The sequence below is a fragment of the Coffea arabica genome, chromosome 3e, assembly GCF_036785885.1.
Source record: "Coffea arabica cultivar ET-39 chromosome 3e, Coffea Arabica ET-39 HiFi, whole genome shotgun sequence".
Lineage (NCBI taxonomy): Eukaryota > Viridiplantae > Streptophyta > Magnoliopsida > Gentianales > Rubiaceae > Coffea > Coffea arabica.
In genome coordinates, this window is record NC_092315.1 from 129730 (window position 1) to 143163 (window position 13434).

At 38.1% G+C, this 13434-nt stretch overlaps 3 protein-coding genes across 6 annotated transcripts; 2 read left to right on the top strand and 1 right to left on the bottom strand.

The window, feature by feature from the left end:
• The first annotated feature begins 157 nt into the window (after window positions 1-157).
• LOC113737995 (uncharacterized) lies at window positions 158-5283 on the top strand. 3 transcript variants are annotated; one of them, XM_027265127.2, is made up of 7 exons: window positions 158-488; window positions 1454-2913; window positions 3039-3725; window positions 3812-3895; window positions 4018-4093; window positions 4250-4566; window positions 4880-5283. In XM_027265127.2, exons 2-7 carry the CDS (start codon window positions 1582-1584, stop codon window positions 5090-5092), a joined length of 2709 nt encoding a protein of 902 aa, XP_027120928.1. In that variant the 5' UTR covers window positions 158-488; window positions 1454-1581; the 3' UTR covers window positions 5093-5283. The 3 variants fall into 3 exon arrangements, with proteins under 3 accessions (XP_027120928.1, XP_027120930.1, XP_027120929.1); XM_027265129.2 differs by having other exon boundaries at window positions 1459-2913; XM_027265128.2 differs by having other exon boundaries at window positions 1538-2913.
• Window positions 5284-7055: 1772 nt separating this feature from the next.
• LOC113737781 (uncharacterized) lies at window positions 7056-8800 on the bottom strand. 2 transcript variants are annotated; one of them, XM_072084091.1, is made up of 3 exons: window positions 7955-8800; window positions 7576-7764; window positions 7056-7373 (listed from the first exon to the last, which is right to left on the bottom strand). In XM_072084091.1, the coding sequence occupies exons 1-3, from the start codon at window positions 8210-8212 to the stop codon at window positions 7071-7073; spliced, it is 750 nt and encodes a 249-aa protein (XP_071940192.1). In that variant the 5' UTR covers window positions 8213-8800; the 3' UTR covers window positions 7056-7070. The 2 variants fall into 2 exon arrangements, with proteins under 2 accessions (XP_071940192.1, XP_027120756.1); XM_027264955.2 differs by lacking the exon at window positions 7056-7373 and having other exon boundaries at window positions 7490-7764; window positions 7955-8683.
• Window positions 8801-10496: 1696 nt separating this feature from the next.
• Window positions 10497-13254, top strand: LOC113737997 (uncharacterized). Its single transcript, XM_072084092.1, has 5 exons — window positions 10497-10890; window positions 11098-11158; window positions 12138-12215; window positions 12512-12627; window positions 12936-13254. The coding sequence occupies exons 1-5, from the start codon at window positions 10604-10606 to the stop codon at window positions 13042-13044; spliced, it is 651 nt and encodes a 216-aa protein (XP_071940193.1). The 5' UTR covers window positions 10497-10603; the 3' UTR covers window positions 13045-13254.
• The last annotated feature ends 180 nt before the right edge of the window (window positions 13255-13434 follow it).

The window sequence follows — 13434 nt, forward strand, 5'->3', positions numbered from 1 at the left end:
CAAGTAACTACTAGTAATTTATTAATTATCTGCGATTCTAATTTAGCACCACAACTCAGTGGGTCAACAAAGAGTTTCTTTTTTTTTTTTTTTTAATTCTATCTATTACTTATATATATATATTACTACTATATATACGTCAGAGGAAGGAGTCGCAGTAGTAGTATTTATTTGTAGAATTAAAATAAAATATAGTACTGTGTAACCCTAAAAGGCGGCCCCCTCCTAAAACCAAACACTCCCGACCCAGGGTTTCACTCGGAGACTCACGATTCCGACGATCTCAACTCGTTCTATCCCGATCCTTGCATATTCCAACCTCCATACCCACAATTTTCTGTCCCCATTTTCTACTATGATTAAAATTTAATTATTCGTTTTCTTGAAATGATCCCTGTGATTGAACACTCACAATCCCCTAATTCCTTTTCCTCTCAATTGCAATTTTGTTTTTGCTAAGGAGGTCTCCTCTCCAGCTCAATTTTCAGGTATTCAATTTCACTTCTTTCTTCCTTTTCTTATAAAATTTTGTTTCTCCCTATACTTAAGTTCTGATTATTATTTCGATTACGTACTCCTACTTGTTATATTTATATATTTCTTTCGATATAAAGATGCAATTTTTGTGCTGGTGGATTTTATTCTGTAATTTCACTTTCAGTCAAATCATGTCGTTTTAATTTTTTTTAGCGCCAATTTTAAATCGCTTTTGCTGGGGTGTCATACTGTATAGGAAGATCCTTTTAGCTTTCGAGGCATTTTAGTTTTGGTGATTTTCCTCCCATTTGCTCTCTCTTCAACATAAGTCTCCTTAGTTTCGTTTCCTTTAAGTACTAGGAAGTTCCACTGATTTATGCTGCTTGTGTGAGCATTTTTTCTTTGGTTTTTTTTTTTTGGACGGAGCCCCGGGGGGGTTCTGTGTGTGGAGGGAATCCTTTTAAGTACTAGCTTGTTTTGGCTTTGATTGTTTAGCTTGTTTTGCGATGTTATGTGTGTCATTCATAGTGTGAGATTTTCCCTGTCAGCTTCATTGTAACATGCAACGAATGGGAATGGGACAATACTGTAGTTGTTATTGTTGCCACATCTCCGCTGCCTTGCGTGAATCTGATGCTCTTCCTCACTTTCTCTTGCCAATTCATACTTTGAACATCCACGGTCCTCTGTCCCTGTTCTCTCATTTTTTTCTACATTTTTATTGTTCAACAACTGTTTCTATTGCGGCTCTCTAGTGTGTTTCACATAAAGTATTCAGCCTGAATCTTGCGTGTCTGGCATCAAATAATCAGAGTACGTTGCCAAACCGCATTTCCTATTCGTCTTTGTGAACACTTTTCAAGACCTGAAAACTCTATAGCATCTCCTCTCATAATGTGCTATTTTGTGTGGAAGTTTATCCAGTGAACTTTTCAAAATTGATCTTATTGACTCTGGATTTTGCTATACGTGCAAGGGAAGAGAGAGAGACTTTTTCTTCTCAACAGCGAAAAGGGTTTTGTTGTTCCTGTCATTTATATTCGGCTTGTTTCGCTTCTAGCTCGATGAGATTACCTTGAGAGCGGCTGGAGGACAGCCCTCCAAATGCTCTTGAAGATGGCGTCTCTTCGCTCTGGTGGATTCCTAGATCCTGGATGGGAGCATGGCGTGGCTCAAGATGAGAAAAAGAAGAAAGTCAGATGCAACTATTGTGGTAAAGTAGTCAGTGGTGGGATATATAGATTGAAGCAGCATTTGGCTCGGCTTTCTGGAGAAGTAACCTATTGTGACAAGGCCCCAGACGAAGTATGCCTAAAAATGAGAGAAAACCTAGAAGGCTGCCGTTTCAGTAAGAAATCAAGGCAGGTGGAATACGAGGAACAATCTTATTTGAATTTCCATGCTGCTGACGACGTAGAGGAGGAAGATCATGCTGGATATAAGAACAAAGGGAAGCATTTGGTGAGTGACAAGGGTTTAGTGATTAACATGACTCCTCTCCGGTCGTTGGGCTATGTCGATCCTGGTTGGGAGTATGGCGTTCCGCAAGATGAGAGGAAGAAGAAGGTGAAATGCAATTACTGTGAGAAAATAGTCAGTGGGGGAATTAACCGATTCAAACAGCACCTGGCTCGAATACCTGGAGAAGTTGCTCCTTGTAAAAGTGCTCCAGAAGAGGTATACCTCAAGATGAAAGAAAACATGAAATGGCATCGTACAGGGAGGAGGCACAGGCGACCTGATACTAGAGAAATTTCGGCTTTTTACATGAATTCAGATAATGAAGAAGAGGAAGAGCAAGAAGTAGAAGCCATACACCACTTGAGCAGTGAAAAAGCTTTACTTCGTGATAAAAGGTTGGGAAGTGATGTAAGAAGAGCTGTCAAAGGGATGTTTCACGCTACGAGTTCTGAATCTTTGTCAAAAAGACCAAGATTTGATGCCATTTCCCTAAAGACACCCAAAACTCAGATTCAAGCTTCTAGCAAGCAACCAAGAGCAGCTTCTAGCAGAAAATCCCGCAAGGAAGTTGTGTCTGCTATCTGCAAATTCTTCTACCATGCTGGTGTTCCTGCACATGCAGCAAACTCCCCCTATTTCCACAAGATGCTGGAGTTGGTGGGTCAATATGGACAAGATTTTGTGGCTCCTTCAAGCCGAGTTTTATCTGGGCGATTTTTGCAAGATGAAATATTCACTGTCAGAAACTACCTTGCTGAATACAGAGCTTCGTGGGCTGTTACAGGCTGTTCTGTTTTGGCAGACAGTTGGCGAGACACACAGGGTAGGACATTAATCAATATTTTGGTTTCTTGTCCTCGGGGAACATACTTTGTTTGTTCAGTTGATGCTACAAATGCTGTTGATGATGCAACATATTTGTTTAAGTTGCTCGACAAAGTGGTTGAAGAGATGGGTGAGGAAAATGTTGTCCAGGTAATACACTTGTTTTAGCTTTGCAGTTGTATTTTGTTCTGTTTGTTTGTCTGGCATTGAACTTCATTTGCGTCTTGCCAAGCCCAAACTTATTTGGTCTCCCTGACTGGAAAATGGTATTCCAGGTTATTACTGAGAACACACCCAGTCATCAGGCTGCTGGGAAGATGCTTGAAGAGAAAAGGAGGAACCTGTTTTGGACCCCTTGTGCTGCCTATTGTATTGACCAAATGCTCTCGGATTTTGTGAAAATAAAATGGGTGGGAGAATGCTTGGAGAAAGGCCAAAGGATCACAAAATTTATTTATAATCGAATGTGGTTGCTGACGCTCATGAAAAAAGAATTTACAGGAGGGCAAGAACTTCTGAGGCCATCTGTCACTCGGTGTGCTTCAAATTTCACTACTCTGCAAAGTTTGTTGGACCATAGGGTTGGTCTTAAAAGAATGTTCCAATCGAACAAATGGCTTTCATCTCGGTTTTCAAAATTGGAGGAGGGTAAAGAAGTGGAGAAGATTGTATTGAGTGTCTCATTTTGGAAGAGGGTCCAGTTTGTCCGGAAATCAGTAGACCCCATAGTTGAAGTGCTTCAGAAGGTCAATGGTGGAGACAACCTTTCCATTTCATTCATCTATAATGACATGTTTAGGGCAAAGATTGCAATCAAAGCCAACCATGGTGATGATGCACGTAAATATGGGCCTTTTTGGAATGTGATAGACAGTCACTGGAATTTATTATTTCACCATCCACTTTATTTGGCTGCTTATTTCCTGAATCCATCCTATCGATACCGTCCTGATTTTGTCCCGGTAGGAAATGATGCCTTCTTTGGAGTCCTTTTTAAGGTCACAAGTGATCTTGTTCTTTCTTTTGAACTATGTATACATCTTTGTAGCATCCAGATGTTGTACGTGGATTAAATGCATGCATTGTTAGGCTTGAAGCAGACAATACAAAGAGGATTTCTGCATCCATGCAGGTATTTAGCTGTTTATTCTTTGTTGAGTTATAGGGTCATTCTGGTAATTCCATTCTTCTAATCCATCTTTGTGTTTCCCTCCATGGGTGAATATTTGACAATGCATTGATGAATCATGACAGATTTCTGACTTTGGTGCTGCCAAAGCTGATTTTGGAACTGACTTGGCCATTAGTACCAGGACAGAGCTTGATCCAGGTTATAGCATCAGAATGCTTGCTATACATGTGTGAAAATGGCGCTCTCTTATGTTGATCCATATACACAAGCACACTTGTCAAAAACCTAAAAACAGTTGATAATTCACCATTTGATCAGTTACAAACTTTGCTGACCTATATGTTCTTTATTTAGCTGCATGGTGGCAACAACATGGTATAAATTGCCTGGAGCTCCAACGGATAGCTGTGCGCATACTCAGTCAAACTTGCTCCTCTTTTGGTTGTGAACATAACTGGAGCATTTTCGATCAGATTTACAGCCAAAGGCACAATCATGTTGCCCAAAAAAGGTTAAATGACATAATCTATGTTCACTACAACTTGCGGCTTAGGGAGCGCCAGATATGGAAAAGGTCCAGTGACTCGATTTCCCTTGATGGAGTACTGGAAGAAACTTTATTGTATGACTGGATAGTGGAGAGGGAGAAGCAAGCCGTACTGGAAGATGAGGTAACTATTTCTCGTGCTAAATTGGAATCAAATAGTTTTCTGTGCTTCATTTGGGAATCGAAATTAAATTGGAAGTCTGATAAAATGCAAATCTGAATTTGCAAGACAAATTCACGCGTAACATGTCAAACTTCTGATCTTTCATGACAGAGTGAGGCTTTTCGTATTCTAGTGTTGGAACTTATTACGTCTCCTGCACTTTTAACTCCTCTCTCATGAGTCTTCTGTAATTCATTTACGTTCTTTATGACCTATGAACTCATTCCTCTGTAGTCGGGGCATCAAGAGATTTGCTTAGCAATATATTTTGCAGGAAATCCTGTATAGTGACATGGAGCATGTGGAGACGTATGAGAACGAATTGGATCACGATGATGGAAATGCTGCAGACTCCAGAAAGGGATCCTTGGAGATGGTAACAGTGGCCGATATAGTGGAACCTTTGGACGTGAATCCTGCTCATGCCTGTGGAGGCTGTGACGATGAGGGTGATACGAATTTCTTTGACGATGACCAAAGCGATTAAGTTACCTTGCCGGACCGGCCGTCGGATGTACTTGAACAATGGAATCAGTTGTATAGAGAGTTACTGTAGATTGATTTTTGTAGTTCAATTCATGTAGTAGTATTCCTCCAGAATCCAATTTTACAAAAAGATTAATCTTATCTTGTTATTTTGGTTTGAGCCCGGGAATAAATAGTTTAACTTTTTCAGGATGAATGTAGTGTAGTTGGTTCCTTTTTTTTTTTTTTTTGGCAGCTTGTTTCCTTTCCCGTAAAATGTTAGGTTGGATTGAGTCCTTCCATTACTTTTCATTTTGAGATATTCCAAAATATTTATCTATTGAAAAAATTAAAATATCTTTTAGTTTTTTTTTTTTTCAATGTGTCATTTCTTTCTAATCATATGTATGTTATCATTCAAATTTAAAATTTGACTTTGTAGGAGTAAAATTTAAAAAAAAATACAAACATTACAACCAAATCACAATTTTTAAAAAGTTGAAATCCGAAACATGATTAAATAATTGGAATGGAGGGAGTAAAAAATTTGAAATCTACCAAAATCACTCTACTTGTTTGGATTATTTAAGAGGTATTTGGATTTATAATTTATCAATTGTTAAAATACATTTTAAAAGCTACAATGTGATTTATAAACTCAAATACCTCCCATCTAATCTAAACAATCTAACCAATTAAAGAGATGTGAGAGAATATTAGATATCTCTCAAACAATCTAAACACAGTCTAAGGCCTTGTTTGGATTGCATTTTCTAGGATTTTTTGTAGAAATATTACTGTAGCGATTTGATGTATGTGAGGAAAAAAGGTAATAGGAAAATGTGATCACTGAAAACGATGCAATTTTCCAACGGAAAATAGCTGTCCAAACCGGGCCTAAATTTTTCTCAAACAGCTATCTCCAATCTACATTAACATTGCAAATGGCAAGCCTAAAAGATCAAACAAATTAAAGAAAGATCCTTTTAAAAAAAAACTTTTTGTTTCCACCCCTTTAGCAAAAATTTCTTGTCGATTAATTTCTACTTCTCATATATTACTTGAATTTTTTCATGGATGTTGAGTGCCTGTGATTAAAGGTAGTGAATAATGATGTTAGGAAAAGAATTTTACAAATTATTGCTCGATGATTTGCAGTATATCTCCACCTGATTGGGAAGATATATTAGTAAAAATGTGCATAGACCGTGGCATCGTTGTTTGATGAATCATTTGAGTTGATGTTTTTAGGATGGAACCATGAATGAACTAAAAACATGAGAATATCTTTAGTAGTTTGAAAACATTAAATGCATTTTTTTCCTTCAAAAAATGACTAACACGAACATTAGTTGCTTGGGGAAGGCTTATGAATCTCTTCTTCTTTATTTTTTCCCCCTGACATTCATTTTTAAATTATATCTTTTGGATTTGATTTTAATCTTTAGCTTTTTAATTTCTTTTCCATTCTTACTTTTATTCTTACTGTTTTGCATTCTGCTTCTTGATGTAGGGTGTTAACTTGTGTGGACGTGTGACTAATTATCGTAAGAGTAAATCTTACATACACTGACGGTGTATATACTATCAAGGTTGGATATATAACACATATGCAAAATTTGAGTTTCAAATTCAAATTCGGATTATGTGTCATAAATCTAATGATGAAAGTGTATACACCGTCAGTGTATAAAAGATTAATTCTTATCTTAAAGGGAGGATGTTTTTTTTTTTTTTTGTGAAGCATTCCCCTAACTTTATTATGTCTTTGAGGGGAATCAAATATACCATTTTAACTACTTGATGACAATGGAACTATTGTCGAATTTTTAATTGCCTTGTATTTTTGGCTAGGCTGCTGTATACTGGATTCTATTTAGTCTATCTGGGACAATATGTATTGTGGGCTGTTATCCATTTGATTTGGATTTTAAGAGATGGTACTTTGTTGTAATACTAGTTTTTTGCCCTGACGCTGTGCGTCAGGTAGCTGGGATTTCTTAATTTACTATAATGGGTATTAGTCTGGAAAATTGGAGTGTGAGAGGAGTAATTAATTTACTACCGGAGGCACAGCAAAAACCAGGTGGTTCCTGATGAAATCGTTTTGCATGACAATATGGACAACTTGGAACATCAGGCAATACAGCAGGTTCTGTAGCTATTGTAGTTAATGGATCAGTCATAGCTCGTTTTCTAGACCGACGCTGCCTACGCAATGGTGGTTCACCAGCATCTAAATTAGTTGATGGAATCTCATTAGCACCATCAGCAATAGACGCACAGACATTTTGTTTATTTTCCTGCAAACCAGCCAAAGCGTACTTAAGGACCATGAATTCAGTGTGCCTAATAAGTCAGTCAATCTGACTTATAATAGACAAAAACTAATATCTCACCCACTGGTTAGTCTAGCCGGTAATATAAGTAGTCTAACATTTATTGCAAGGGGTCTAAACAACAATCTTATTGCATGAAAGATGCTCAAAATAAGCACAAACATACGGTTGGAAATTGCTCTACATTATTGAGCAATACTGCAGGCTCTGTAATTATTGTGGTCAATGGATTAGTCACAGAGCGTCTTGTACGCCGACGTCGCCTATGCAAAGATGATTCACCCGCATCTGAATTAGTTGTTGGAACCTCGCTAGCACCATTACCAGCAGACCTAGATACATCTCCTTGATTTTCCTTTAAAACACCCAAAGCATAGTTAAAGACTGTGAGTTTAGTATGCTTAACTAAGTCAAACTCGTTTGTCTTACCAAAGTACATGCTTAGGCGAAACCACTGTTAACATAAATAATTTAACATTTATTCCAAAAGATTTAAACAACAATTTATATTGCATGAGAAATGCTCAAAATAAGCACAGACATACAGCTCGAAGGTGCTCTGCATTGTTCTCTGCAAATGGCAATACTGAGCCCGAACCTAATGAAGATTCAACGACGCCCATATTTGGCTGATTCACAGCATTTGGGTCATGTATATTAAAAGCCATGACAGCTAATGTACACACTCCTAATGGCGCATCATTCTTTGTCCCACGCCGAGCAGCAGCACGTTGCTCGCGGCTCCTTCGATTTTTCTCAGCACGAGCCTCTTCTAAACTTCCATATACTCTATTTCGACCCATTCTCAAAGCATATTATACACAGCTCAAGCGGAAACCAAACAAACGTCTAAAATGAACCATACAAAAGAACCACAGCAACAAAAATGAATTTCCAGCGAAGCCAATCAAACAGTGAAGTACTTTAAAACCAAAAGAAACTTTCTCAAGTTATTTCCGAAGCTGCGAAAGAAAACTAAGAAGAAAAATTAGAGCCAAAAAGAGATTGAGCTCACGGTCTAAGTTTGCTGAATAGTAAAGCACTTCAAAACCAAAAGAAACTTTCTCAAGTTATATTTGTTGAACAGCTGAGAACACAAGCAAGAAAATAATGAGAGCAAATTGGTGACCGAGAACGAGCAAAAGAGAATAAGAGCCATGCAGACCCACAAACCGCTTCGGACAGCAACGACCAACGACTCTAGAAAGAATGAAGACTCTAGAAAGCTTTTCAAGACATTTGCTGACCGCCCAACCGCCCACTAACTTAATAGTAATTGCTGACTACCAAAATGAAGAGCCACGCGGACAGAGCAAGGTTACAATGCAAGAGAGCCAGCGGACAAAAGCAAAATACCAGCAGAGCCACTGCCACCCATCAGCAAAGGACCAAAATGCCCCTCAAGCTCACACAAATCACGGCATAACCGGCTCATCCTGCACTATTCATAAGGCTTTGGACGCTTTATATATGTAAGATTTGAGAGCAATGGTGTTGAGAAAAAGTATCCATGGCATCACACATTTGCTGTCTAGGAATTGACTATAATTATGTATCCTTGTGAACAAAAGGCTGTTAAATCTTTGTACAGAAATTTGCATTGTGGCTGTTAAATCGTTGTGTGAACAAAAGACTGTTAAATCTTTGCAAAGCTATGGTTACAGCCATTCAAAGATGGTTCTCCCATGCATTCTAGCCAAAGAGCGTACTACAACAGATCTTTGTACAGAAATTTGCATTTGATTTAATGGTTGTCATAAAAGCATTCTGTTTTTCTTTACTCTTTTGCGTATTTGCCTTTGGATTTTATTTCAAAGGGTTAATTACATTTACCTCCCTTGAGGTGTAACAAAACTACTAATCACTCCTTAAGGTTTCACCGAATAACAAAATGAACCTCCAAACTACTAAAACTTTAACAGACACCCCCTTCTTGTTAGTTAACTAACGATTGACTATCAAACTTGATGATTTCAGCATAAAATAGACAATGAAAATCCTATAATACCCACCCTTAAAAGCCATTATATCATCTTTTATTTTCTTTCTCTTTTTTCTTTTTTTTCATTTCTTCTTCCTTGTACCTTTAGTCTTCTCCATCAACTTTGAGCCGTAACGACCACGGCAAACTACGGCCTACGGGTAGCAGCACCACCACCAAAATTGAGAAATTACACTAATAAAATTGCCTCCTTGAGTAGTACATGATTCTTGTCTTAAAATTGATCAAAAGTGATTGTAGAGCAGCTATACAAAGTGAAAGCTATGGCTACTGCTCCGTTTCTTCTCACTCAAATAATAGGCATCTTGATGAAACTTATAACCAAAACAATCCTTAAAATGAGGAACAGATAGATATGGCAGAAACCGAAAACATTAGGGAATCAAACAGCCATAAATAAAAAACCTCATATATCCCAATTTTCAAACTAAAATAAAAAAATAAAAAAATAATTATATATATGAAGTTATCGTTTGTAAAAAAAAAATAAAAAATAAACAAAAAAATAAACAAATAGTAATCACATATAAGCTATCACAAAATGATTCAACCTAAGATCCAAACTCCATGAATCCTAGAAATAAATTTCCATGCTTATCAACAAAATACTCCAATCTTATAACGGCATTCAAACAATGAAAAAAAAAAGATTCAAGATTGAAATAGTAGAGAAAAAAAGGGAAAGAAGCTAATGCTGGTGGCGGTGGTGCACTACTGGTAACAGTTAAAATATGTTGAGAGATTTTGATGATTTCTCATTTCTATTTTCTTCTATATTTGGTGGGTTTTGTTTATTTGTATCCTTGTTTTCCTTCGAATTATTTTCTTTTTTTTTTATTTTAATTCCTTTTTGCATTTTCCTTTTCCATTTCAAATTTATTGAATTTGAAAAGGATAATTTTGTCATTTGGCAACCTCTAACGGTAGGATATTGACGTGGTTACCAATAAGGGAGGTAGATGTAATTTGATCAAACCTCGGAGACTGATTGGTAGTTTAACTAAACATCAGGGAGGTAAATGTAATTTAATCCTATTTCAAATTGGGTAGGACACCGACTCAAAGCGGAAATTCCCTAATCGTCCTTTGTCCCCCCCCCCTCTCCCCTCCCTCTCTCTCTCTCTCTCTCTCTCTCTCCTCCTCCTCTCTCTGTATTCTGGGTTTTCCTTTTTGGATCTGTGTATTGGAGAGAATGGCAGCAGCATCAGGAAACAAGAACAACGCACCAGCAGTAATTGGACTAGCGTGGGAACCCAAGCTACCTTGGCTTCCAGTTCCAGATACAGCTTCAGCTTCTTCGTCCAGAAACCACCTCCGCCGCCGCCACCACCATTTGGGGGCCGAAACTAGCACAAGCCCCTCCTCTTTTTCCTCCCAACAGGACGACCTCATAGATGGACTCTACCTTCGGCCTAACGACCCCAAAAAGCTCAATAAATTGCTCAGGAAACAACTCCGACACACTGCTGGCAAGCATTGGTAACCCCCACCCCCCATCACCCTCTTCCTTCTTTTCTTTTAACTCCTATATGACTAAATCCTATTAGTGGTACGTATTTATTTGTTTTGTGAATATCTCAATAGGATTTTACCCAGAGAAGCGTCGCATCCTATTATTATTATTATTCTTCTTGTTATGATGTTTGGTTTGTGGGACTGAGCTGGTGATTTTGATTCCTGAATTAGGTTTGACATGCCTGCTCCGACTCTCACTCCCGAGTTAAAGAAAGACCTCCACCTCTTGAAGGTAACCTTACTTGCTACTTTCACGCTTTGCGTCCTCTCCCTTCTCTCTAATTATCCTTCCTGCTCTTTTCTTTTACTCGTGAATTAGAAAGTTTTCATTTTTCCCGCTCGCAAATGAGAAAGAAAGAGGAAAAGCAAGGCATCCCAATTCCCACCCCATCTTCCAAGTTCCAACTCCAGCCATTTTCTCTCTATCTTCAGCGGCAGCTGCCAATTTTTGTTGCTTTCGCAACAAACTCGTATAACTACATCGTAGTAGTAGCATTTTTCTTCTAGTTTGGACCCAAAAAAAAAAAAACAAGAAGAAAGTTCCTCCTTTGAGCTTCTGTAGGATGCCTGACCTGAAGGGAGATGTACATGTCTTTGCTTCAATCTTTGTTACATTGCATTAGTGCAAATGTCAACATCGACTAACATGAAAAGCTGTTCCCTCTTAGTTTTAGGTTCATAAAAAACTTTGGTCTCTTGACATCTTCTTCCAAGCTGCTTCTTCCTCTTCTCTTGCTTCTTCGCCGTTCATTTATCAACTTATTCTCTTTCCGCTTTTGCTCTTTCACAAATAAATGGCACAAAGCAGATTAAGACCCATACTTATGTTTCATATTCCAAAGTGAGATCCCGTCTATCACGAAAGAACAGTCAAATCACAGAGCATCACTGGTGCATCTTGTTTTGTTGTCTGGACATATGACGACATCTTTATTTTGACCTAATGCTTTTAAAAACTGTCAGCCAATTCTCATATTGTTCTAAGTCGGTGTCTCTAAAGTCTCTTTCCTGTTATCTTCTTTGTCTATTTCTGCTAATGGTTTTATTGTCTTTATTGACTCTGCAAACTGCTGCAGATGGATTTAATGTTATAGAGGAATGTTAAAATGCTTTCCCCCACCCCCGGGGCAGCGCACAGGGGCTGTAATTATATTGTAGTGCTTGTAGATGGATACTTGTTTGTGACTATCACAACTTGTTTGTGGTTTCAGTTAAGGAATGCTATGGATCCCAAGAGACACTACAAGAAGGGTGACTCGAGATCAAAAACTCTCCCCAAATACTTTCAGGCAAGTCCATAATGCATCGTTCATCATCTTTTTTTTTTTTTTTTGGGGTTGTGGACAATCCACACCACATACCTTACTGCATATTTGCATGTGCCGTCCAACTACCTTGTCATTGTTTTTTCATCTTGGATTACATTAAAAGGTGTATTATAGGATATTCTATCGACTATAGTGTGAATATGTGGTCTAATAGTATAGATGTCTGTACCTCCCGGACGCCCTATAATTATAATAGTACTTGTCAAGGAAAATCTGTAATTGAGCCTGTCTTATATTTGATTCTTATATTTGATCAGGTGGGGACTATAATAGAGTCTGCTTCAGAATTCTATACAGGTCGACTTACCAAGAAGGAGAGGAAGGCTACCCTTGCTGATGAGCTACTCTCTGATTCTAACCTTGCAGTGTACAGGTATGGAAGGAATCAACACTTGTTTATGCCATTACACATCATACTTCTTGTCTGTATTACTATTGTTGGTAAAAATGGTAAGCTAAATCTACACTGGTCACTGTCCTGGTGGACTGTTGCTTCTAACAAGTTATTCCTGGTTTCAAGGAACGCCGGTAGTGGTTTGTTTTGAATAATGAGAAACCAAGACTCTTATTAGTTATTTCATACATGCCATCGAAGTTCTGCCAGACTAGTTGCCATCCTCCTTTTCTTTTGGCCTTTTATGGCGATTTTCCTATTCTTTTTAACCTGACAACACTCTGCAGGAAGCGCAAGGTTCAAGAGATTGAAGAGCAAAACCGACCTGCTGGGGTTGACAAGTGGAAAATAAGAGGACGGAAGTCCATGAAGCGAGCTAAGCAAATGAGGCATTGACTGAGTTTTTATTCATCTAGAAAGTGAAGAACTATTCTGCTCGTCATTTGTGTGAAAAGGAAGAGAAAGCAAACTCGCACGAAATTTTGATAGATCGTATTGCTATATCCCCTGTAAAATCTTCATTGATTTTGGCCGACTGATGAGATAAGAGGTGTGATACTTTCGTTTTGTTGTGCCAATCCAATGATGGGTTTCTTTCTGTGCTCAGATATTCTGTTGATTCATCATTATGTGCATATTAGTAGGAAGTGAGACTCAGGATAGAGTTGTTCATTGTTAATGAGTTGTTCATTGTTAAAAGAAAATCACGACCTCAAGGGATTAGGACAGAGGAGGCGCCATTCACTTGCCATACAAAGTTAATTATCAGAATAATCCTATCGTATT